This window comes from Dysidea avara, chromosome 9, assembly GCF_963678975.1.
Source record: "Dysidea avara chromosome 9, odDysAvar1.4, whole genome shotgun sequence".
NCBI classification, from domain to species: Eukaryota; Metazoa; Porifera; class Demospongiae; order Dictyoceratida; family Dysideidae; genus Dysidea; species Dysidea avara.
Genome location: NC_089280.1, coordinates 36,651,647 through 36,670,841, shown reverse-complemented (window position 1 = coordinate 36,670,841; position 19,195 = coordinate 36,651,647). Strand labels below are relative to the sequence as shown.

Sequence of the window (19,195 nt, the reverse complement as noted above, 5' to 3'; positions counted from 1 at the left end):
TTCATGCACAGGCTGAGATACAGCGACTACAGCAAGCCAGCAAGCAGGCCAGCCAAGAGCGTAAACTACTATTGAAGGAACAAGAAGATATCAATAAAATTAGGAAATCATCTCAAGTGTACAAGGACAAACTGAAGCAGTTACTAGAGGGTGATCATGACATGAGCTTGTCTTCAGTTTCATCAGTATCAGCTGTTAGTAGTGACAGTAGTGAAGGAGCACCAACCAGTGTGAAGAAGAGCATCAGTAAAACACCTGTACGTTAACCACCTGTACGTTAACCACCTGTATTTTAGTGACCACCTTATGTAACAACTTTAAACAGGTTGTAGGACCAGTTGTCCTACAGACCTTCAACACTTGTGGTATAAAGCCTTAACAAATAAAATTTAAAAATAAGAAACCTGTATTTTAGTGACCACCTGTATGTTAACCACCTGTATTTTAGTGACCACCTGTATGTTAATAACCACCTGTGTTTTAGTGACCACCTATATGTTATTTTAGTGACCACCTGTGTGTTAACCACCTGTATGTTAACAGAGTACATTGAATCCAATGGACAAGGGAGCGTGTAACTCCATACACTACCAATACTATGGGCGAACTCATTAGATATTGAACATATGCCTAAAGGCGTGGAGTATATTGGTTAAAACAGGGTGGCTTTGGCATTGAACAAAATCATTGTTATAACATGCCAATGTAGGGATTTCCCCCACTGAGCTATGTTGCAATACCATCATTCATCTCTTGTTCACTACTTTTTATCACTTGTATCCTTACTTCATTTTAAATAGATATATTTTACATAGTTCTATGTAAGGCCTAAATTTAGCATTTAGTTTTAGGATTAGTTAATGTAGTTATAGTATAGTTACCTAAATGACTTAATCATACAGTACGTTAGTACTGTGTATTTAGGGATCATAGAGATTTGGGGTTTTCTGGCCAAAAAAAATATCACCCAAAAACCAGCTTCAGAATGCCATCCTGACGCCTTGGCAGTATTGGTTAGGTAAAAACAGGCCCAAAAGTGCCTTCAGTACGATCCTAAGCACCTCCATTAGATTGTTATGATATTTTTTTCAATGGAAATTTCTACTGACTAACTGCCTGCCTGCCTGCCTGCCTGCCTGCCTGCCTGCCTGCCTGCCTGCCTGCCTGCCTGCCTGCCTGCCTGCCTGCCTGCCTGCCTGCCTGCCTGCCTGCCTGCCTGCCTGCCTGCCTGCCTGCCTGCCTGCCTGCCTGCCTGCCTGCCTGCCTGCCTGCCTGCCTGCCTGCCTGCCTGCCTGCCTGCCTGCCTGCCTGCCTGCCTGCCTGCCTGATAGCTTCAGGCAAGCGTAACTCAATAACAGCTATGGGCTTGATTTTTCACTGCTCGATGTCATTTCATCTGGAGGCATGCTTTTTGGCATACCACAGTACGTACAATGCATGAATCATGGACTTACCTTTGTCCTCCTTTGTGTCCCATTTCTTTTTGCTGACAGCCCAAGATGTCAATTCGGGATAGCGCAATGCATGGCTTCTCTATGTTTGTAAATGGAAATCGTCCGTAATTTCCGTAATGACTGGGTTGATTACAGGGGTGCTTCAGATTTTTTTTTCAAAGGGGTTACGCAGGCAGTTACAAGAAGCAAAGTAATACAAAAATGAACATTATATAATAATGTAACAGTTATTGTTTAAAAGTTGGCAGTTTAATCTCAACTTGTCTTATATCAATTGGTGCTAGAGGCACTTCTGATACTATTCTTTGTTCATAACAATGTGTAAAGAAGCTTATTGATCACTTTACTTCCGAGGCAGTAATTGATAGATGGGGTGCGTGAATCTTCCATATTATTCGTGGTGACTGGATTGATTGCAGAGGCGCTTCTCCTACTTCTTTGCTTGTAGCGCTATATAACAGGCTGAACATAGCTGAAAGTGAAGCATAATGGACACTCCACTTTCGAGTCAGTAATTGATAATCGGGGCACGCATTCGCGTTCAGACGGAACCGTTATCCCTGATGCCATCCTTTCTTTTGATGTGGGGTGCGCGGGTTCACCAGTCATAATAATGTTACAAAAAAGTAAACAAACAAGTATAAAGAAAAATTAGGAATTTTTCTTTATACTCGTTAAACTAGTTTTAGTGTTGATAAGCTAAACCATTAGTGTCAATGTGGTATTTGTTAGTGTTAACAACTGTGCATATGCAACATTGCATATGTGTATATCAGAAGAAATTACTCAGGGGGATTAAGGGAAGTAAAGTTTTACAAGAATGTGTGTGTGGCTGGGGGGGAGCAATAGGATCTGTACCTGGTATAACATGTACTGTATCAATAATATGTTATAGGCCACTAGTTGTACTGTAACAATATAAAGTGATTTTGTGCTTGTGTCATAGTGCTATCTGTAACTGGTGTAACATGGAACTGATCATCATTACAGGCTGAAGTGCCATCTACCTCTACGCCATCATCAACTCACTCAACACACAAGACTACTCAACAGGTGATAGTTACAGAGGAGTCTATAGCAGAGGAAGTCTCTGAGCTTCATGAACATGTTACAGTCAGCAGTACCAGTCAGCTCATAAAGACAGCAGCCACATCTTTCCCCACCTACTCACCACTGGATGAGGTGTTGAGCATTAGCGGTATTAGCAGTGATCGAGAGGATGAAGGGAAGGCTTCTGATCAACATACTAGTACAGATAAAGACATTGCCACTAGCACTGACTCTATACCTAAACAGTTAAAGAAGTTAAAACTTTCTGAAAAGTAAGATCAACTTCCTTATTAGTAGTGTGCTATGTACGTAGCTCGAACAGTATCCATTAAGCCACCTGCAAGTATGTTAGGGACCTGCTTGACATGGTCACTATAATGAGATGGTCTTATTAATGAGGTCATGAAGTTCACCTTAGCCATGTTTGGGACCTACTTGACATGGTCACTATAATGAGGTGGTCTTATTAATGAGGTCATGAAGTTCACCTTAGCTATGTTTGGGACCCATTTGACATGGTCACTATAATGAGGTGGTCTTATTAGTTTGGTCATGAAGTGCACCTTGGGACCTACGTAATTTACCCATATAGAGACACCCTGACAATCAGAAGTAGGAAAGGTTATAGACTGATTTCATGTCCATTAATATATCTGCATGCAGGTGAAGACAGCCTCTATTGTTTCGCTACTTTTTAGCTATTTCCTTGCTTCACTACTTTTTTTTCTTTTGATCCCTAATCCAACTTAATATTCCTAATTTTTCTTGTTTGTTTGCCTTTTTGATAACATTATTATCTTTTTGATAACGTTATTATGACTACTGAACCCACGCATACTGCATCAAAAGAAAGAATGACACCAGGAATCCCAAAATTGCTAGTCTGAACACATGCCACTACTAAAATGTGAAATGGCCATTATGCTAGCTATGTTCCTCCCGTTACACAGCACAACAAACAAAGAACAATGCGAGAAGTATCTCTTCAATTGATTCACTTGCTACAGAAACTATGGTCATTTAGTGTGATAGCTAGTCAACACAACTACAGGGAAACCATATTGCTGTATTGCAAATTGCTACCTGTTGTCCAGCAAAAAGAATAGAAGGACAAAGGGAAGTCCATGATGATGTATAGTATATGCTGCAGTTAGTGAAAAGGCATATCTCGGGGAAAAAGAAACTTCAAACCTTGAAGAAATTAAGGCCATAACCTTATCCATGCATTGTTGAGGTATGTTTGGCTGGTCAGGCAGTCAGTCAATAGAAACTTTAGGATCACTCTGAAGACATTTTTGGGCTTGGTTATGTCTGACTAATATGACCAGGCTGTTGTGAAGGAAAAGTAAAGTTAGTTTCTGCAACAGGCTATGGAGTTAGGACTTGTGTCATTGTGTTCATCATCAACTGGGACCATCAAACAAAAAGGTTGTTCAAGCTGAGAAACAGGTTACATTTTACTGTAACGTAATCAAATGCACATCACTTACATTTGCTTCATTGTACAAAACGAAACAAAGATATTGTGTACTCTCCATCAAGAGGTAAATGTAGTGGTGTATTGGATACTTTTATTGTTTACTGAATCAGTTAAAATATGTGTAAAACTGCACATTTTTACCCAATGTACTTTTAAGGCATTTTTCTCAAAAACGGAATTATGCAAACTAGTCAGATTTTCATCACACACACATATATATGTTGTAGGTATTTAACCCAGCGTGAGAAGAAAGTGTTGAAACGCAAGGCTGCGGCTGAGGCAGCTCTGAAGAAGCAACGAGAGTTGATGTTAAGGGAACAAGAGATCACTAAGCAAGAAGAAGAAGTAAACAATATCATTAACCAAGCAATGGAGTGTTTCTATCAGAGGAAAGAAGCACAAAAGTGTGCTCCACCAGCTTTGGATGTCAGCTCTGTAGTTGCATCTGTCCCAACAAAAACTGAACACAGTGATAATAAGAGTTTAATAGAGGATAAAACAATGTCTTCTGTAGAGGAAGAATTGTCTGAAGGTGATCAACAAGTGGTAAAGACTGCAACCACTACACAAGTGACAGAACTTTATGGCAATGAGAGTTTTGAGACACTTGAGGTAACCAGTCAACTACACACTGCAGCCACTGTGCCAACTGTAATTGCTTCATCTACACCACGAACTGCTGTGGACAGTCGGAAAATTACTAGTAGTGACATCAGTGACTCACTCAAGATGTCTGATAGTTTGACTGGTATGTGTATAGTGTTGTATTCATGCTATGAGGTGTAAACAATATTAGTAGTTCAGATAAGTGTGCTATAGTTGTGGGTTACAGACCTAGTATGAGGATCTTTGTGGATTTTAAAAACCCGAACAAAACGAAGTTTTAAAATCCACGAAGATCCGAGGGCGTGGTCTTTAACCGACCTAGTTAGTTTTATATGGGCATATAGTTGGAGTCATTGTGGGATTGGGTTGTATGTCATACTGAAATTGTCACACAATGTTACGGAAGACTGAACGTGCTTTTGTCGAAGTGTTGAAAAAATCGAAGTTCGCACCGCTCCCTTTCACAAGTTAGACTTGGATCTGGCACAGCTGGGAAATGGCAGTGATCGATAATAGTTTCGAGCCTGTTAATTTTCTTTTCGTTCCACTTACAAAAGTTCCCATAACTTGTGTGAGCTTTGTTAGATTCTTTTCAAATTTAAAGGGTATAAATAACATATTGGGAAGATAATGATGTCTTTAAAATCCACTAAGAGACCTGCTAGCAGGTTCTTAAATTGGTTAGAAACCTGCTAGCAGAAAAGACCTCAAGCATCACAAATCTCACTTTCAATCATTGATTTGCAATGCTCCCTCCAAGCATATTCAGGCTGATAGCCTGCAGTGGGTGACCAGTCACCCAGGCCAACATGTGGTTAACCACTCTATTCATTTTATAGGCATACCTAAAAGAATTTGATTATACTAGGTACAGTCTAACCTTGTACACACGTTTGTTACAATGAACGGAGAAGTCCAGAAATATCACGGAAAATTCTCCCAGAGTGTTTTAAGACTGTTTCATCTTCTATAACTTTGGGGATGGACTTTACTGAGACCTAAATGGGTAAGCTTCCTTGTAGAAACGTTATTTTGTGCTGCGTGTAATATGGGCGTGTCCATATTCAAAACCTCGTTTGAAACTGTGCTTGTTCTTCATGCTACTGTGGCACCACTGAAGGCACAACTTGTGACAACTCGTTCCCATCATATAAATCCACACAAGCTGCTTCTTTGACACACATGTTCTTTACACTGCTGTGACACCATGGGCACTGGCTACCACTAACCCCACAGAGAAATGAAGAGCAATACAAAGAATATAAGACAAACTTTGGAGGAGCGTATCTCAAAAGACGGCTGAACCAATTTAGCTCACAATTATTCATAATCCTGAGGAATGTTGCACAGAAAAAAAAAACAAGAAAAAAAAAAACAGGCTACTTCTGTTTATCCATTACTGAAGTACAAAGGCATAAAAATAGCATTTTCTTGGTTCCTGTGAAATACACGCTTGTCTGTGATTCATTGGCTTTCCTTGGCCACATCATGTGTCCTGATTGTTTATAGCACTAGATTGAGACATAGGCTAATGCTTCCTTTAAGTATTCTGTTAAGGTTACAGGATACTGAGCGACTGTCAAACAAAAAATTTATTACGTAATTAAGGCGGGCTTGGTGTTGTTGTGTATCAGCTGGTAACAGGCTTAAATTGTTGGGAGAATCATAGCCCGCTGACAGGTACAAGGTACAAGAAAACACACATAACACACTTAGCAACTGGCGCACCTGTAGCCGATGCTAGTTTTGCTGACTAATGGCGATATTTTCCTGAACCAAAAATCAGGACTGTCAAACTAGTTGTTAACATTTTGTATAAACAGACTACTAATTTGCAGACATGGGGCCAAGTACATTTGAAAGTACTTAAGTAAAGTACAAGTACTTTTGAATTTTCCAAGTATAAGTACAATTACTCTGGCGACAATCAAGAGAGTACTTAAGTAAAGTACAAGTACATGCTGGAAGTACTCAAGTAAAGTACAAGTACATTTTGCTGTAGCAAAATATACACTTATTCAGTGTATTGTAGTATGTAAGTGTACCTAGTGGGATTGGTACTTTCAGGTTTTTGTCAACCATTCACTCTCTTAAACATTTAAATGCACTAACTTTAGCAGCAGCATTGTTTTTATTTGCCAGAATTCTATGACATCATTAATCGTGGCTACATGATACATAGTAAGGTTAGTGAAGGCACTAGAAGAATTGTACAATGCACCTTCATGCAATTTTGTTAAGTACCCACTGTGTACAAACTACGTACAATGTTTACAGTACTTACAAGTACTTAAGTACTCAAGTACATACAAGTACTTAGCAAAGTACTTGAGTATAAGTACAAGTACACTGGGGAAATTAAGGAAGTATTTAAGTAAAGTACAAGTACTTTCAAATCTGTACTTAAGTATAAGTACTCATGTACTTGGCCCCATGTCTGCAGTAGTTTGGCTTCTTTGGCTTCTTGTCTAGGTCCTGACGGAGCCATTTGTTAGAAATAACATTTCTAGTCCTTGTGATATCAATTTAAAAATTAATTTTGTGACCACAGTGTCTTGCTTTAGGCCATATTGTAGTCATATTTCAGCAACTATACACATTATTCACAAATCCTCTTGTCAGTCCCTCACAAGTGATGTTCTTCAAACCTTAGAATTGTCTCATGGCTCTTTATTGGTCTGATTTTTGGTTCATAGTTTTCACTAATTGGCATGGGGACAACTCATGTTTCCATAACAACATTTGAATTCATGTCGATTAATGAGAAGTTAAGAATGCATAAATATTTGATAACAATGCATTAAGAAAAATCAAACCCCTAATCATTAAAAATGATTGATAGTATACATGTGGGGTTTACAGTATCCCGTAACCTTAAGTGATAACTTTTAAGGAATTAAATACCAATAAAGGGTATTGAAGTTCACTTGAATTCACCAACTCTGTCAAAGTTTGTTTTTTGTTTTGCAATGTAGTATATATGTTGATATATGTCTAAATTGGTCCACAGAGACTACAGCTACTACAGTGACATCAGAGGCTAGTACTGACATAGAGGCAAGGATCAGGATGTTGAAGGAGCAACTAAAGCAGCGTCGTGAGGAAGTGAAGAAATCCCAACAAGAGCAGAAGAGGAAGAAAAGAGCTCTCCTCAAACAAAAGGAAGCAGAATTAAAACAAAAACTTGAGGTAACATATTATAGTGTATTACGTCAATAACTATTCGTTGTTGTTTGTTAGGCTGTAGAGTCCAGAGCAGCAGCAATGAAGGAAGTGACATTGGTAGCCACTAGTGAAGGATCAGCAGATGTTAGTGAAAGTGATATGGAAGAGAAGACTGACCAGCTGCCATTACAATCTACCAATAAGGTTGATACTGAGATGTATGGGTACACTCCATTCTCTGATGATATAACTCATGGACAAGCTACCACTATGGAACTATCAACTACTGCGCTTAGTGCTGTTGATACTATCCAGGAGTATCCGACCACTGTCATTACTTCTCAACTGAGTGCTGCTCCTGATGAAGTCCTTACTGAAGTGATTGCACAATCGTCTCCACCTTCTTCACCAACAACTTCAACTGTGTCAGTTAGTAGCTCATTAGTATACAGTGAGAAGGATATTGTTGAGGGAGAAAGTGCCGACATCATAGAGCAATTAGATGATACCCTAACTGAGCCATTATTGCCTCCCCATGATCAAGATGATGATCAAACACTTGAGTTTCATGATCAAGTTGGTACTCAAACTCTCAATCAACATAAAGAGCCTCATGATCAAGTACCTGTTCAACACAATCAAGTTACTGTTCAACATGATCAAACCACTCGACAAGACAAGACAGCTACAACATATGACAAGGATGTCTCCACTGATCTTGATCACAGCACCATACAAGAAGAACTTGCTACTAAATTTGATCACAGTAACACCAGTCAGCATCAAGATGAAACCATCATACAATCAGATAAGAACAGTTTAGTTGAAGAGCCAAAGACCAGTATACCAGTTACCAGTCAAGACCACAGTACACCAGCTATAGTTACTGGTCAAGACCACAGTACACCAGCTGTAGTTACCAGTCAAGGCCACAGTGCGCCAGTTACCAGTCAAGGCCACAGTGCACCAGTTACCAGTCAAGACCACAGTACACCAGCTGTAGTTACTAGTCAAGAAGTTAGCAGTGAACCAGAAGACATCAGTAGTAGGACTCAGTCAGCTAACCAGCCACCTGTAGAGGCTACCTTACCATCAAAAGCATCCGAAGTAGATTTAAGTGATAGCCAGCCAGCTACTGAAGTATCCGAAGCTTCATCCATTGTTTATTCAGAAACTAATGAACTACCAGCTTTAGAGCCTGATGAAGCTTTGTCTTTCAAGGTTGGTCAGCAAGTATTAATAGGTCAGAAGATGATAGGAGTGATACAATTTGTTGGCCAAACAATGTTTGCCCCTGGTGTATGGATTGGAGTAGAACTAGATCTTGCTAAGGGGACAAATGATGGTTCAATGGATGGCATACGGTACTTCACATGCGAACCATCTCATGGGCTGTTTGCTCCACCAAGCAAGGTTGAACTGCAACCAACTAGATCTGTAAGTCCACCAGCACCAAGCAGTCTTCCATCAGACAAGCCTTTGTCACCAGATGTTTCCCTTGTTAGTACCGAACAGGCATCTTCTGCTGATGAAGCAACTTATTCCATACACAAGGAAAATGAGAAAGTGGACACTGTCACTGCTGGACTAGTTGACAAAATTGCCGATGAAGCTGTACAAGAGATGACAACAATTTGGTGTTCTAAGATTGGCAGTACTGTAGCCAACACACCAGATGTTATGGTTAATACAGTAACTGATGAATTGTTTGCTTTGTTGCTGCGATCAGAAGTTGAGGTAATGTGCAAGATGAATGAGAAGAAGAAAGAAGAACCAATTGTAAAGACACCCACAAAGCAACTCAAACTGTCTACCAGATCATTAGAATTATCTCCCCCACCAGTTTTAACCCCTCCTTCACCCTTTTATTTTGACCATCCTTCTGCTAAGATATCTCCTTCAGAGGAAGTATCTCCATTACGTCCTGTAACAGTAGATCTTAATCGAGCTGATTCTCCACCCAGGCAGCAGCGTATACTAGCTGGAGACATTAGTCCCCCACACTCACCCCCTCTGAGTCCTGTGGCAACTGCTGCCAGACCACTAAGTGAGTCCAGGTCTAGTTCAGTGGAGTCTATTACACAACTATTGGAAAGCCATCCTGTAGACACTTCACAGTTTTTGGTACCCAATGAACGTAGCGCTGTAGATGTAATAGTTGCCAGTGCTTGGAATTGCTGTCTCCAATTAACCACAGAGGCCCTACATTCTGAAGAAATTGTGTTAACTCCAGAAGCCACCAAGCTGCCTCAAGGTTTGGCTGAAGAAGAGATAGGAAGTGTTATGTCTTACCAAGAGTTAGTGTTTGAATTAGCTGTAGAAGTCATAAGAGAATTGCGTCCACGTCAGGCCAAACCTCGGCCAGTTTGGATGCCACCAGTACCTGTAAGCTTATCCCGTGAACCAGTTACCCTAGACAGAGTCCAATCTATAGTTTACACAAGATTAATGAAGGGGCAGCTACCTTTTAGCCTTCCTGTAGCTAGATATATTCATGGAGGCAGGAGAGTGTGTGGAAGAGATGTTGACTTTGTAGAAGCTTTGTTGATCAAGGAGCTACGATCTGAAGAAAGAGAATGGACTAATTACGATGATGATGAAGAACATGTTAAACTACAAACAGCTGATGCAATATTGGAATCACTTCTGATCGACACTATAAATGTGATGAATAATATTGTATCAAGAAAATCGGCTAAAATGTGATTAAAAGTTTAATTTCATTTTGTACATGTATAACAAATCATTAATTGTATTAATGTGTTTTGTATAATTATGACGTGTGAGGTATGAGTATAGTAATTGTCACAAACATTTATTGGTGTCCGTGCACTACTGTCAATCAATTTGGAGGCAGTGGAGAAAGAAATGGGAGTCCATGATGTGTGTACTGTAGCTACTGCAGCTGGCAAAAATGTTCATCTCAAGCTGAAGTGATGTCAAGTAGGGAAGAAATCAGGCTCATGGTGTTAAATCATAAGGTTGAGTTAAGCTTGGCTGAGGGCAATAGTCAGAATTTTATTTCCATAGAAACTTGCAAATAGTGGGAGGGTTTGGTGTCAGCTTAGTTATGCTTAACTAATACAGCTAAGCTGTTTTGGATGATATTCCTTTATCATGTTTCTGACTCCCTGTATGAATCTAGGATTTTGCTAAGGTGGGAGCACACTGGTAGAAATGATTCCAAGGTGTGTGGAGCATGAGCTTTCTAGTGGGTTTCCCCCAGGAAATTTCAAAAAAATGTTAAGAAAATTTGCCTGGTGGTGATTTTGACTGACGCTAACAGTATAGCTTCTGAACTAGAAAACAGAAATACCATAGTGTAAGGTATAGGTTGCTCCCATAACAAGAGGACCTCTGATTCATAGAAAGACTGATACTCTAGCTATCAAACATCTTAGAGAAATCTTACACAATCAATCTAGCTATTATCATTTTGACGGTTGACAAAGCCATTAATTTTTATAGTAATAATCATTTGAGTTTTACAAGATTTACTGACTTGAAAACCATAGGATGTTATGATGTTCTTTCGGGTGGGAGAAAATGCAACTGTCTATTGATGTGTTATGTGTTGACAGCATCATCTAGCTAAGCTCTTTCTGACAGATGACTTGTCGACTGTAATAGCAGGATTAGAAATTTTGATAAATGACCAAGTGCGGAAAGTTCAATGGTCCCAGCAATTTGAGAAGTTTAGTCAATCAAATTCTACCAATCAGTAGTAAGATATTTGACTTTATTATTAACACTTTCCACTGAAAAATGTTAATAATAAATAAATAATAAAGTCAAATATCTTACTATTGGCAGAATTTGATTGACTAACTTCTCAAATTGCTGTGGTGGAAAGTGTTAATAAATAAATAATAAAGTCAAATATCTTACTACTGATTGGCAGAATTTGATTGACTAACTTTTCAAATTGCTGTGACCATTGACTTGGATTTTAAGTCTGACGAAAATTCTCCCTCGAAATATTAAATCATTGGTAAAAGCATAGATACAGCGTAGATATGGATACAGTATACTTTCCAAAGCTTGCATTTCGTTTTAACGCCACTAAATATATTTTCTATATATACGCGTGTACAACCTATAATTATTAACTTTTTGTAGTTGTTAGCGGCGTCTGTGCTCGCTGAACATGATGTTTACTTCTGCTTCTACCCTCCTACAACCTGTTTTGCCATCCGTTTGTTCTTTTAGATGTCTAAGGCGAGTTGTTTCTACTACATATCAGGTCAGTCTCACCCGTAGTATAGCAGCAGCGGTAAATGCGCCATTGTCACGTAGGATGCAGTGCATAGTTTAAATCAAATGCAGACACCGAGTAACGTGCTAAAGAAGATAGCAGAATCTGGTGGACGTGACTACGCGTTGCAATTCAACAAGTCAGTACAGTATACCCAGCTGGCTGATCTCCAGGTAGTGAACGTTCTATTAGAGTATTTGTCATTTTGACTGCATGATTTCAGGAAGAAGATTTAAACAGTCTCAACGTTCTGCACATCAGTGGTACCAAAGGAAAGGGATCTACTGGTGCTTTGTGTGAGAGTGTTCTAAGACACTGCGGATTAAAGACTGGCTTCTTTAGGTAAGACCTTTATTGTGGGGTTTTAGGAATTTACAAGAAACCCTTAGTAATATCCATATAAAGTATGTGATGTGTTGTTAGCATTTTATTGGCTGATGATATAACAGATTTGGGGAGTATGCAGACTGATTAAATTTTGCCCTGTAATTTAGCGTACTTCCTCGTCAGCTTTCCTTCAAAATATTGTAGTAGTAAAAAACTCCCTTACAACTGTTTATGATTGAATCTTCCACATATTAAGGGTTAGTATATATATGGCTTCTCATTACTCTATTTATAGTTCTCCTCACTTAATGGAAGTTAGAGAGCGGATCAGAATTAATGGCAATCCTTTATCAAAGGACAAATTTGCTACGTATTTCTATCATTGTTTTGGTGTGCTGGATGCCAAGAAGGTAGTAGCCAGTATATGTGTACAATTTGTGGTTATCGCTTGAAGTAGGATTTGATGGATGGAGAACTACCTGGATATTTCCGTTTCCTCACTATAATGGCCTACTACACATTTTTGGAAGAAAAGGTACTCCCCCAGTCAGTGAGATCTGTGGTGTCTTAGTACATTGCTGTCAAGTTAAACTTAGCAGATGGAGTTCTCAAACAGCTATTGTGGCTCCTTGGGAACTTACCTCTGAGGGGTAGTGCTCACCATCAGCTGCATCATAGTTTGATTTCCTGTAGTAACATGAGCCCTCACACGTTTCTATTGTGATAGTATTTATTGTGATATAGTACTTATCCTGTGCAGCAACGTTCTGAAGTGGTGATTGTTTCACAGGTAGATGTGGCCATCATGGAGGTGGGGTTGGGAGGAGAATATGATCCTACTAATGTGATAAGGTGTGCATTACTTAGAGTATATGTGTATCAAGTGTTATGCCAACACAATAAGACAATTAAAATGTACACCACAAAGCTAAAGAAAGCACAGTAGACCATCCTACATTTCATATCAATTTACTGTGTCTGAACCGCTATATATAGTCAGGAACTCTATACAGTGGTTCCTCGATTATCCAGCCATTGATTAACCGAACTTTCGGTTATCCAAACTGTAGCAATGACTGCTCTATTAGAGTATTTTATATATAAAGTGTGCGTTCTATTAGAGTAATTGAGCAAGGCTCAAAGGGCTTTGATTATCCGAACTTTTCGATTATCTGAACACACCCAGGACCCAACGAGTTTGGATAATCTAGGGACCACTGTAAAGCTGAAACTGTCAGTTGTCTACATTTGTTTCAGGCCAGTCAGCTATCTTGTTGTCAGGTCTTTCATCTTGTTTACCACTGCTGCACGTATCAAAGTGGTTTTGTGCCTCATAAAGCACTCATCATTTGGCTTCACCAAGTTTGTTAAGTTTCTAAGTGCTGTCGTTTGCTGTCTATGGCATATGTTGAATGCAAGGGTGTAGAGCAAAACTGCTGTAATTCTTTATGTAAACTGTACAACAGTCCACAATTAACACTTCACCCATTCCAGACCTCCTAGGTGTGTGTGATATACGGGATAGCAGCTACAATGAGTGTCTTCTAATTGTGAGGTAGTGGGTTTGATTAGTGTAACTTGTCAACCTGTTTGGTCACAACAGGTATGTGTACTTTCATGCTTACCTTTTCCTGGGTGTATCCATTAACTGAACTGGGCTATTATTGGCAGACTTTATCACAGAAGTATTTAGCACCACATTCACTACAAGACAAAACTTACATACATCATTCACAAAAAATTAAACTAAAGCCAGCTCAGTGTGGTTTACAATAATACAAGCACTGCTAACACTGTTAATGCATCCATCCTTCTTCTCTAGCCGTCTTATGTAAAATAACACACATTGACATAAAATTCAGTTATTCCATGTAATTCTATTGAAATGATATAGCATCAACTAGCCTTTTAGCAGTTTGCATATTCACTACACATTTGTCACCTCCTTATAATGCTTGCAAATAGCAAAGAGTATGCAGCCAGAGAAATGTTTCCCAATGCAGACACTTATCTAACAGGCTGCATTTTTGTGAAAACTACATGTTAGAATGTACACAACAATTCAACCCATCGTACCATTAAAAGACCACTAAAACTAGACTACTGCTAGCTGTAATATGCAAGACAAGACACTGAGAACCCTAAGAGAGTGTGTCGTATACAAACTGATGATCATATGGGACAGGGGGAAACCCGGTCTTATCACCCATGTCAGCAGATTCGATTTTTCACCCAGGACACAAAGCTACATGAATAAACTATCTAATTCCACAATCAAAACAGCTAGATTTGAGTGGTCTGGTTTTGCTGGCTGCTTTTCCCAAGCCCAGTGGCGATCCATACGTGCGGTGTGGGGCCTTAATAGAGCTCTGGTCAGCCTGGGAATGACTGTATGTGGCTGTACAGCTCTGTGGTGTTGAATAAGTACCTCTGCTGTGAATTGCCTTTCGTTTTAGCCAATTTTGAGATCTGAATGACCCAGAACTTGGCCCGATTCATCCCTACGCCTTCCTTTTCAATTTTTGAACACCATCTTGCCCGCCTTCCAGGCCCCCCACCTCCCACCCCTTTTGGAGCTCGCCTGATACAGCCAACCTCAGTTTAAAAACTATCTAAAATGGCGGGAAACTTAGTTCTTGGCTACTTGCACAGTGGATGCTCTGGAAGGTAAGGAATTGGTGTAAAACGTGTGAAAATTTGGTGCACATAACTTCAACCATTGGCAAGCTACAACACACTAAATACTTAAAACCGGCATTTCTCGATACTTTTAAATAGGCGATAAGACCGGTTTTCCCAGACTGGGTGACATATAGTGGTTGGAAAAGGTGTCTGAGTTGTACACAGTTAACACTCAATGCCCCTGGGTTAACTCCCCTGCAGTTTACACCTAAAGCCTTGATACTAGTTACGCATGAAAAATGATTAATTGATGATCAGTGACACCAAAATCATGTATCTTCACACCTACTTTTCCTTGGGGGGGAAGGGGCAGACCCCCACCCCCCAGCTTAATATTCTGGGTTGAGCCCTGATGTTAGTCCAGCACTGCAATTTTTGTGTGTGGGCAAAAAGAAGTATTTTTCTCACCATACACAAAAGAAAAAGTAGTGGTCTGGCTATGCGAGACTGGCAGGTCAGCATTTTGAAAACCTGAAAATCATGTGATCTCTTAAAAAGCGTGGCTGTAGGCTCCCAAGTATGATGATGCAAGCATAGTAGCAAAGGTGAGGGAAGTGGACCTGTATTTGAGAAAGGATCTAGTTTTCACATCTACTCTAGAGCAATATAAAGACAGTCAGTTGCAGCTGGAGTAATATTTTCAACCTGCCAAGTCACTACTAGAGGTAAAATAGCCCATGAAACATGGTACAGCCTCATCAATAGAGCCACTATTGGACCAAGGATTGAGGTGGCCTAAGGTTGTAGAATAAACCTTTGCTATATTTGGGACAAATAAGAAGTGGTCTTAGTAAAGAATAATAAGGTTTTATGATATCACTTTAGATGGCCGGTAGTGTGTGGAGTAACTAGCTTGGATTATGATCATGTTGAGCAGCTGGGACAGACATTGGGTGAGATTGCATGGCACAAGGCAGGAATTTTCAAGGTAACTATAGCAACCTTTACACACCAGACAACAGTAGATAAGTGATCACAACAGACAATTAGTCGTGTGTTTGTGTAGTTGATGTGTAAAGTTTATTATTTATTTTGGTTTAGCCTGGTAGACCAGCATATACAGTCCTTCAAGAGCAAGAAGCCATGCAAGTCATTTGCAAGAGAGCTTGTCTCAATAGGGTACAGTCAAGATGTCACTATACTGATCATTGCATTATTGTAGGTGTGTTCTGTCTCTACTGTCCCTCAATGGGACCAGTATCATACAATGGAAATTGGTATGTGACGTGAGATTAGACTTAGTGTATTATTTTGTGTGTATCCCAACACTGTGAGTACATCAGTAATGCTGGGACTATGTTGTTATCATGTATGACTGTTCTATTAGAGTATCTTGATCTTTCTCATGCATGATGGGACTTAGTGTATTAGTAACAGTTTTGTATATATCCCAACACTGTGAGTACATCAGTAATGCTGGGACTATGTTGTTATCATGTATGACTGTTCTATTAGAGTATCTTGATCTTTCTCATGCATGATGGGACTTAGTGTATTAGTAACAGTTTTGTATATATCCCAACACTACATCAATAATGCTGAGACTATGTTGTTATCATGTGTGACTGTTCTATTAGGGTATCTTGATCTTATGAGAAATGTGCAAAGTTATGTCCAACTCTCTAATGTACAAAAAATTACACCTACAGTCATTTTGCTCAATGCTATTGCCAGCAATTTGGCTGCAATATTTTCCAACAAAATCAACGCATTCCAGCAGTCATCTGAACAGTAATAAAATAATGTACGGGGAATTCGGGCTTTGCCTGATATGTATGCCCGACTGCCCGAGGGCTGCAGGCCCAAAGGGCAGAGGTATGATACCCTATAATAGTATTTATAATGATTGTTTGGTGACGGGATGTAATAAGAGAGTCAACATATCAAGGGAAACATACCTTGGTGGTAAAGCGGGGGATAAAGTATGGGATGGTTTTATTTATTCTTTCGGAAGTTTGTTTATTTTTTTATTTTTTTTGGGCCTTTTTCCATAGTAATTTAAGTGCTGCAATAGAAGTTGGAGGTGTTTGACCACCTACGGGGATTGATCCTTTGAATTTTAAGGCCATTCCTTTATTGAATATGGCAATTTTATTAAGTTCTGGGGCTACGGTGACTTGGGCGCATTATAGTATTACAAAGGGAGATCGAATGTTAGCACTAAAGGCTTTAGGATATACTGTCGGATTGGGTTTGTATCTCAATCCGACAGTATATACGTATCATACCTCTGCCCTTCGGGCCTGTGGCCCTCAAAGGTATGGGCATACTTCTGCCCTTCGAAGGGCAGAGGCATGCATGCCCTATGTATGGTATGGTATGCAAAGGTATGGTATGGTATGTATGCAGGCCCGAAGGGCAGAGGTATGGTATGGTATGTATGCAGGCCTGAGGGGCAGGTATGCCCATACCTCTGCCCTTTGTATGGTATGCAGGCCCTTCGAAGGGCAGAGGCATGCGTGCCCTCTGTATGGTATGGTATGTATGCAAGCCCGAAGGGCAGAGGTATTATGGTATGGTATGTATGCAGGCCCGAAGGGCAGAGGTATGGTATGGTATGTATGCAGGCCCGAAGGGCAGAGATATGATATGTATGCCCATACCGAAGGGCAGAGGCGGGCAGAGGTATGATATGTATGCCCATACCTTCGAGAGCCGCAGGCCCGAAGCCTCTGCTCTCAGGGGCATGGGCATAGGGTTAGGGTTCAGAGGTATGGGCATACATATCATACCTCTGCCCTTCGGGCCTGCGGCCCTCCTCTGCCCTCAGAGGTATGGGCATACATATCATACCTCTGCCCTTCGGGCCTGCGGCCCTCGAAGGTATGGGCATGCCTCTGCCCTTCGAGCATGCCCCCTGTATGGTATGGTATGTATGCGGCCCTCAGGGGTATGGGCATACATATCATACCTCTGCCCTTCGGGCCTGCGGCCCTCCTCTGCCCTCAGGGGTATGGGCATACCTATCATACCTCTGCCCTTCGGGCCTGCGGCCCTCGAAGGTATGGGCATGCCTCTGCCCTTCGAGCATGCCCCCTGTATGGTATGGTATGTATGCGGCCCTCTGTATGGTATGGTATGTATGCAGGTCCAAAGGGTAGAGGTATGGGCATACCATACCGAAGGGCAGAGGTATGGACATACCATGCCTGCCCTTCGGGCCTGCATAATGCACGGGGCATTCGGGCTTTGCCTGATATGTATGCCCGACTGCCCGAGGGCCGCAGGTCCGAAGGGCAGGGGTATGATATGTATGGGGGCAGGGCCCGGTATGGTATGGGCATACCTCCGGGCATGCCCTTGGGCATACCTCCGGGGGCATGCCTCCGGGCATACCTCTGCCTCTGCAGAGGTATGGGCATAGGTATGGTGCCCTTCGGGCCTGCATGCATACCATACCATACGGGGGGCATGCATGTCTCTGCCCTTCGGGCCTGCGGCCCTCAGGCATACATATCAGGCAAGGCCCCCATGCCCATGTTACAGCTAATATGTAACACTTTGCATAGGTAGATCAAAGAAATAATCCCTTTGATTATTTCTTTAATAGTTGTAACACGGGCATGGGGGCTTTGCCTGATATGTATGCCCTCTGCCCTTCGGGCTAATATGTAACATTTTGCATAGGTAGATCAAAGAAATAATACCTTTGATTATTCCTCTAATGGTTGTAACACGGGCAGGGGGGCTTTGCCTGATATGTATGCCCGAGGGCCGACGGGACAAAGCCTGAATTCCCTGTGTTACAGCTAATATCAGCTAATATGTATCACTTTGCATGGGTAGATCAAGATCAAATAATACCTTTGATTATTCCTTTGATCTGCCTATTTGTGTTGTTAAGTGTTTCTTTCTTTTAGAAACTACTAAAATCTATATATAACCTATATAGGCAAGATGCACTTTACATTGTGGGTTTCATGTGGCTTACAATTGAGTCTACTAATTGAGTCTACTGTGGCTTTCAATTGAGACAAACTGAATCCCACAATAAAGCTATCTCTTGGTGATATAGGTTTTTTAAACATTTTGAAGACCTTGCATAGTAAGTGTTAGCTATAGTTGAAACTTTTTTGAAACTATACCAAACCACATCAAAAGCACTTTCAAGTACATCAAAAGTACTCTCAAATACATGAAGTAACTTCAAAGGCTTTTAACTGATTGATTTAAAGC

General features: G+C 40.6%; 2 protein-coding genes across 4 annotated transcripts in view; both read left to right on the top strand.

The window, feature by feature from the left end:
* The window catches only part of LOC136266630 (centrosome-associated protein 350-like), a 42,578-nt gene extending 32,021 nt beyond the window's left edge, over positions 1–10,557 (top strand). Inside the window, exons 20-24 of the mRNA XM_066061622.1 lie at positions 12–257; positions 2,445–2,776; positions 4,212–4,732; positions 7,601–7,779; positions 7,831–10,557. Coding sequence (XP_065917694.1) covers positions 12–257; positions 2,445–2,776; positions 4,212–4,732; positions 7,601–7,779; positions 7,831–10,461 — 3,909 coding nt within the window. The 3' untranslated portion in view covers positions 10,462–10,557. The remainder of the gene's footprint in view (positions 1–11; positions 258–2,444; positions 2,777–4,211; positions 4,733–7,600; positions 7,780–7,830) is intronic.
* Positions 10,558–11,854: 1,297 nt separating this feature from the next.
* The window catches only part of LOC136266632 (folylpolyglutamate synthase, mitochondrial-like), a 32,447-nt gene continuing 25,106 nt past the window's right edge, over positions 11,855–19,195 (top strand). For all 3 annotated transcript variants that reach the window (XM_066061625.1, XM_066061624.1, XM_066061623.1), the window contains exons 1-9: positions 11,855–11,998; positions 12,052–12,183; positions 12,234–12,352; positions 12,633–12,747; positions 12,795–12,872; positions 13,128–13,189; positions 15,845–15,947; positions 16,061–16,138; positions 16,182–16,236. In XM_066061625.1, coding sequence (XP_065917697.1) covers positions 11,903–11,998; positions 12,052–12,183; positions 12,234–12,352; positions 12,633–12,747; positions 12,795–12,872; positions 13,128–13,189; positions 15,845–15,947; positions 16,061–16,138; positions 16,182–16,236 — 838 coding nt within the window. In that variant the 5' untranslated portion in view covers positions 11,855–11,902. The remainder of the gene's footprint in view (positions 11,999–12,051; positions 12,184–12,233; positions 12,353–12,632; positions 12,748–12,794; positions 12,873–13,127; positions 13,190–15,844; positions 15,948–16,060; positions 16,139–16,181; positions 16,237–19,195) is intronic.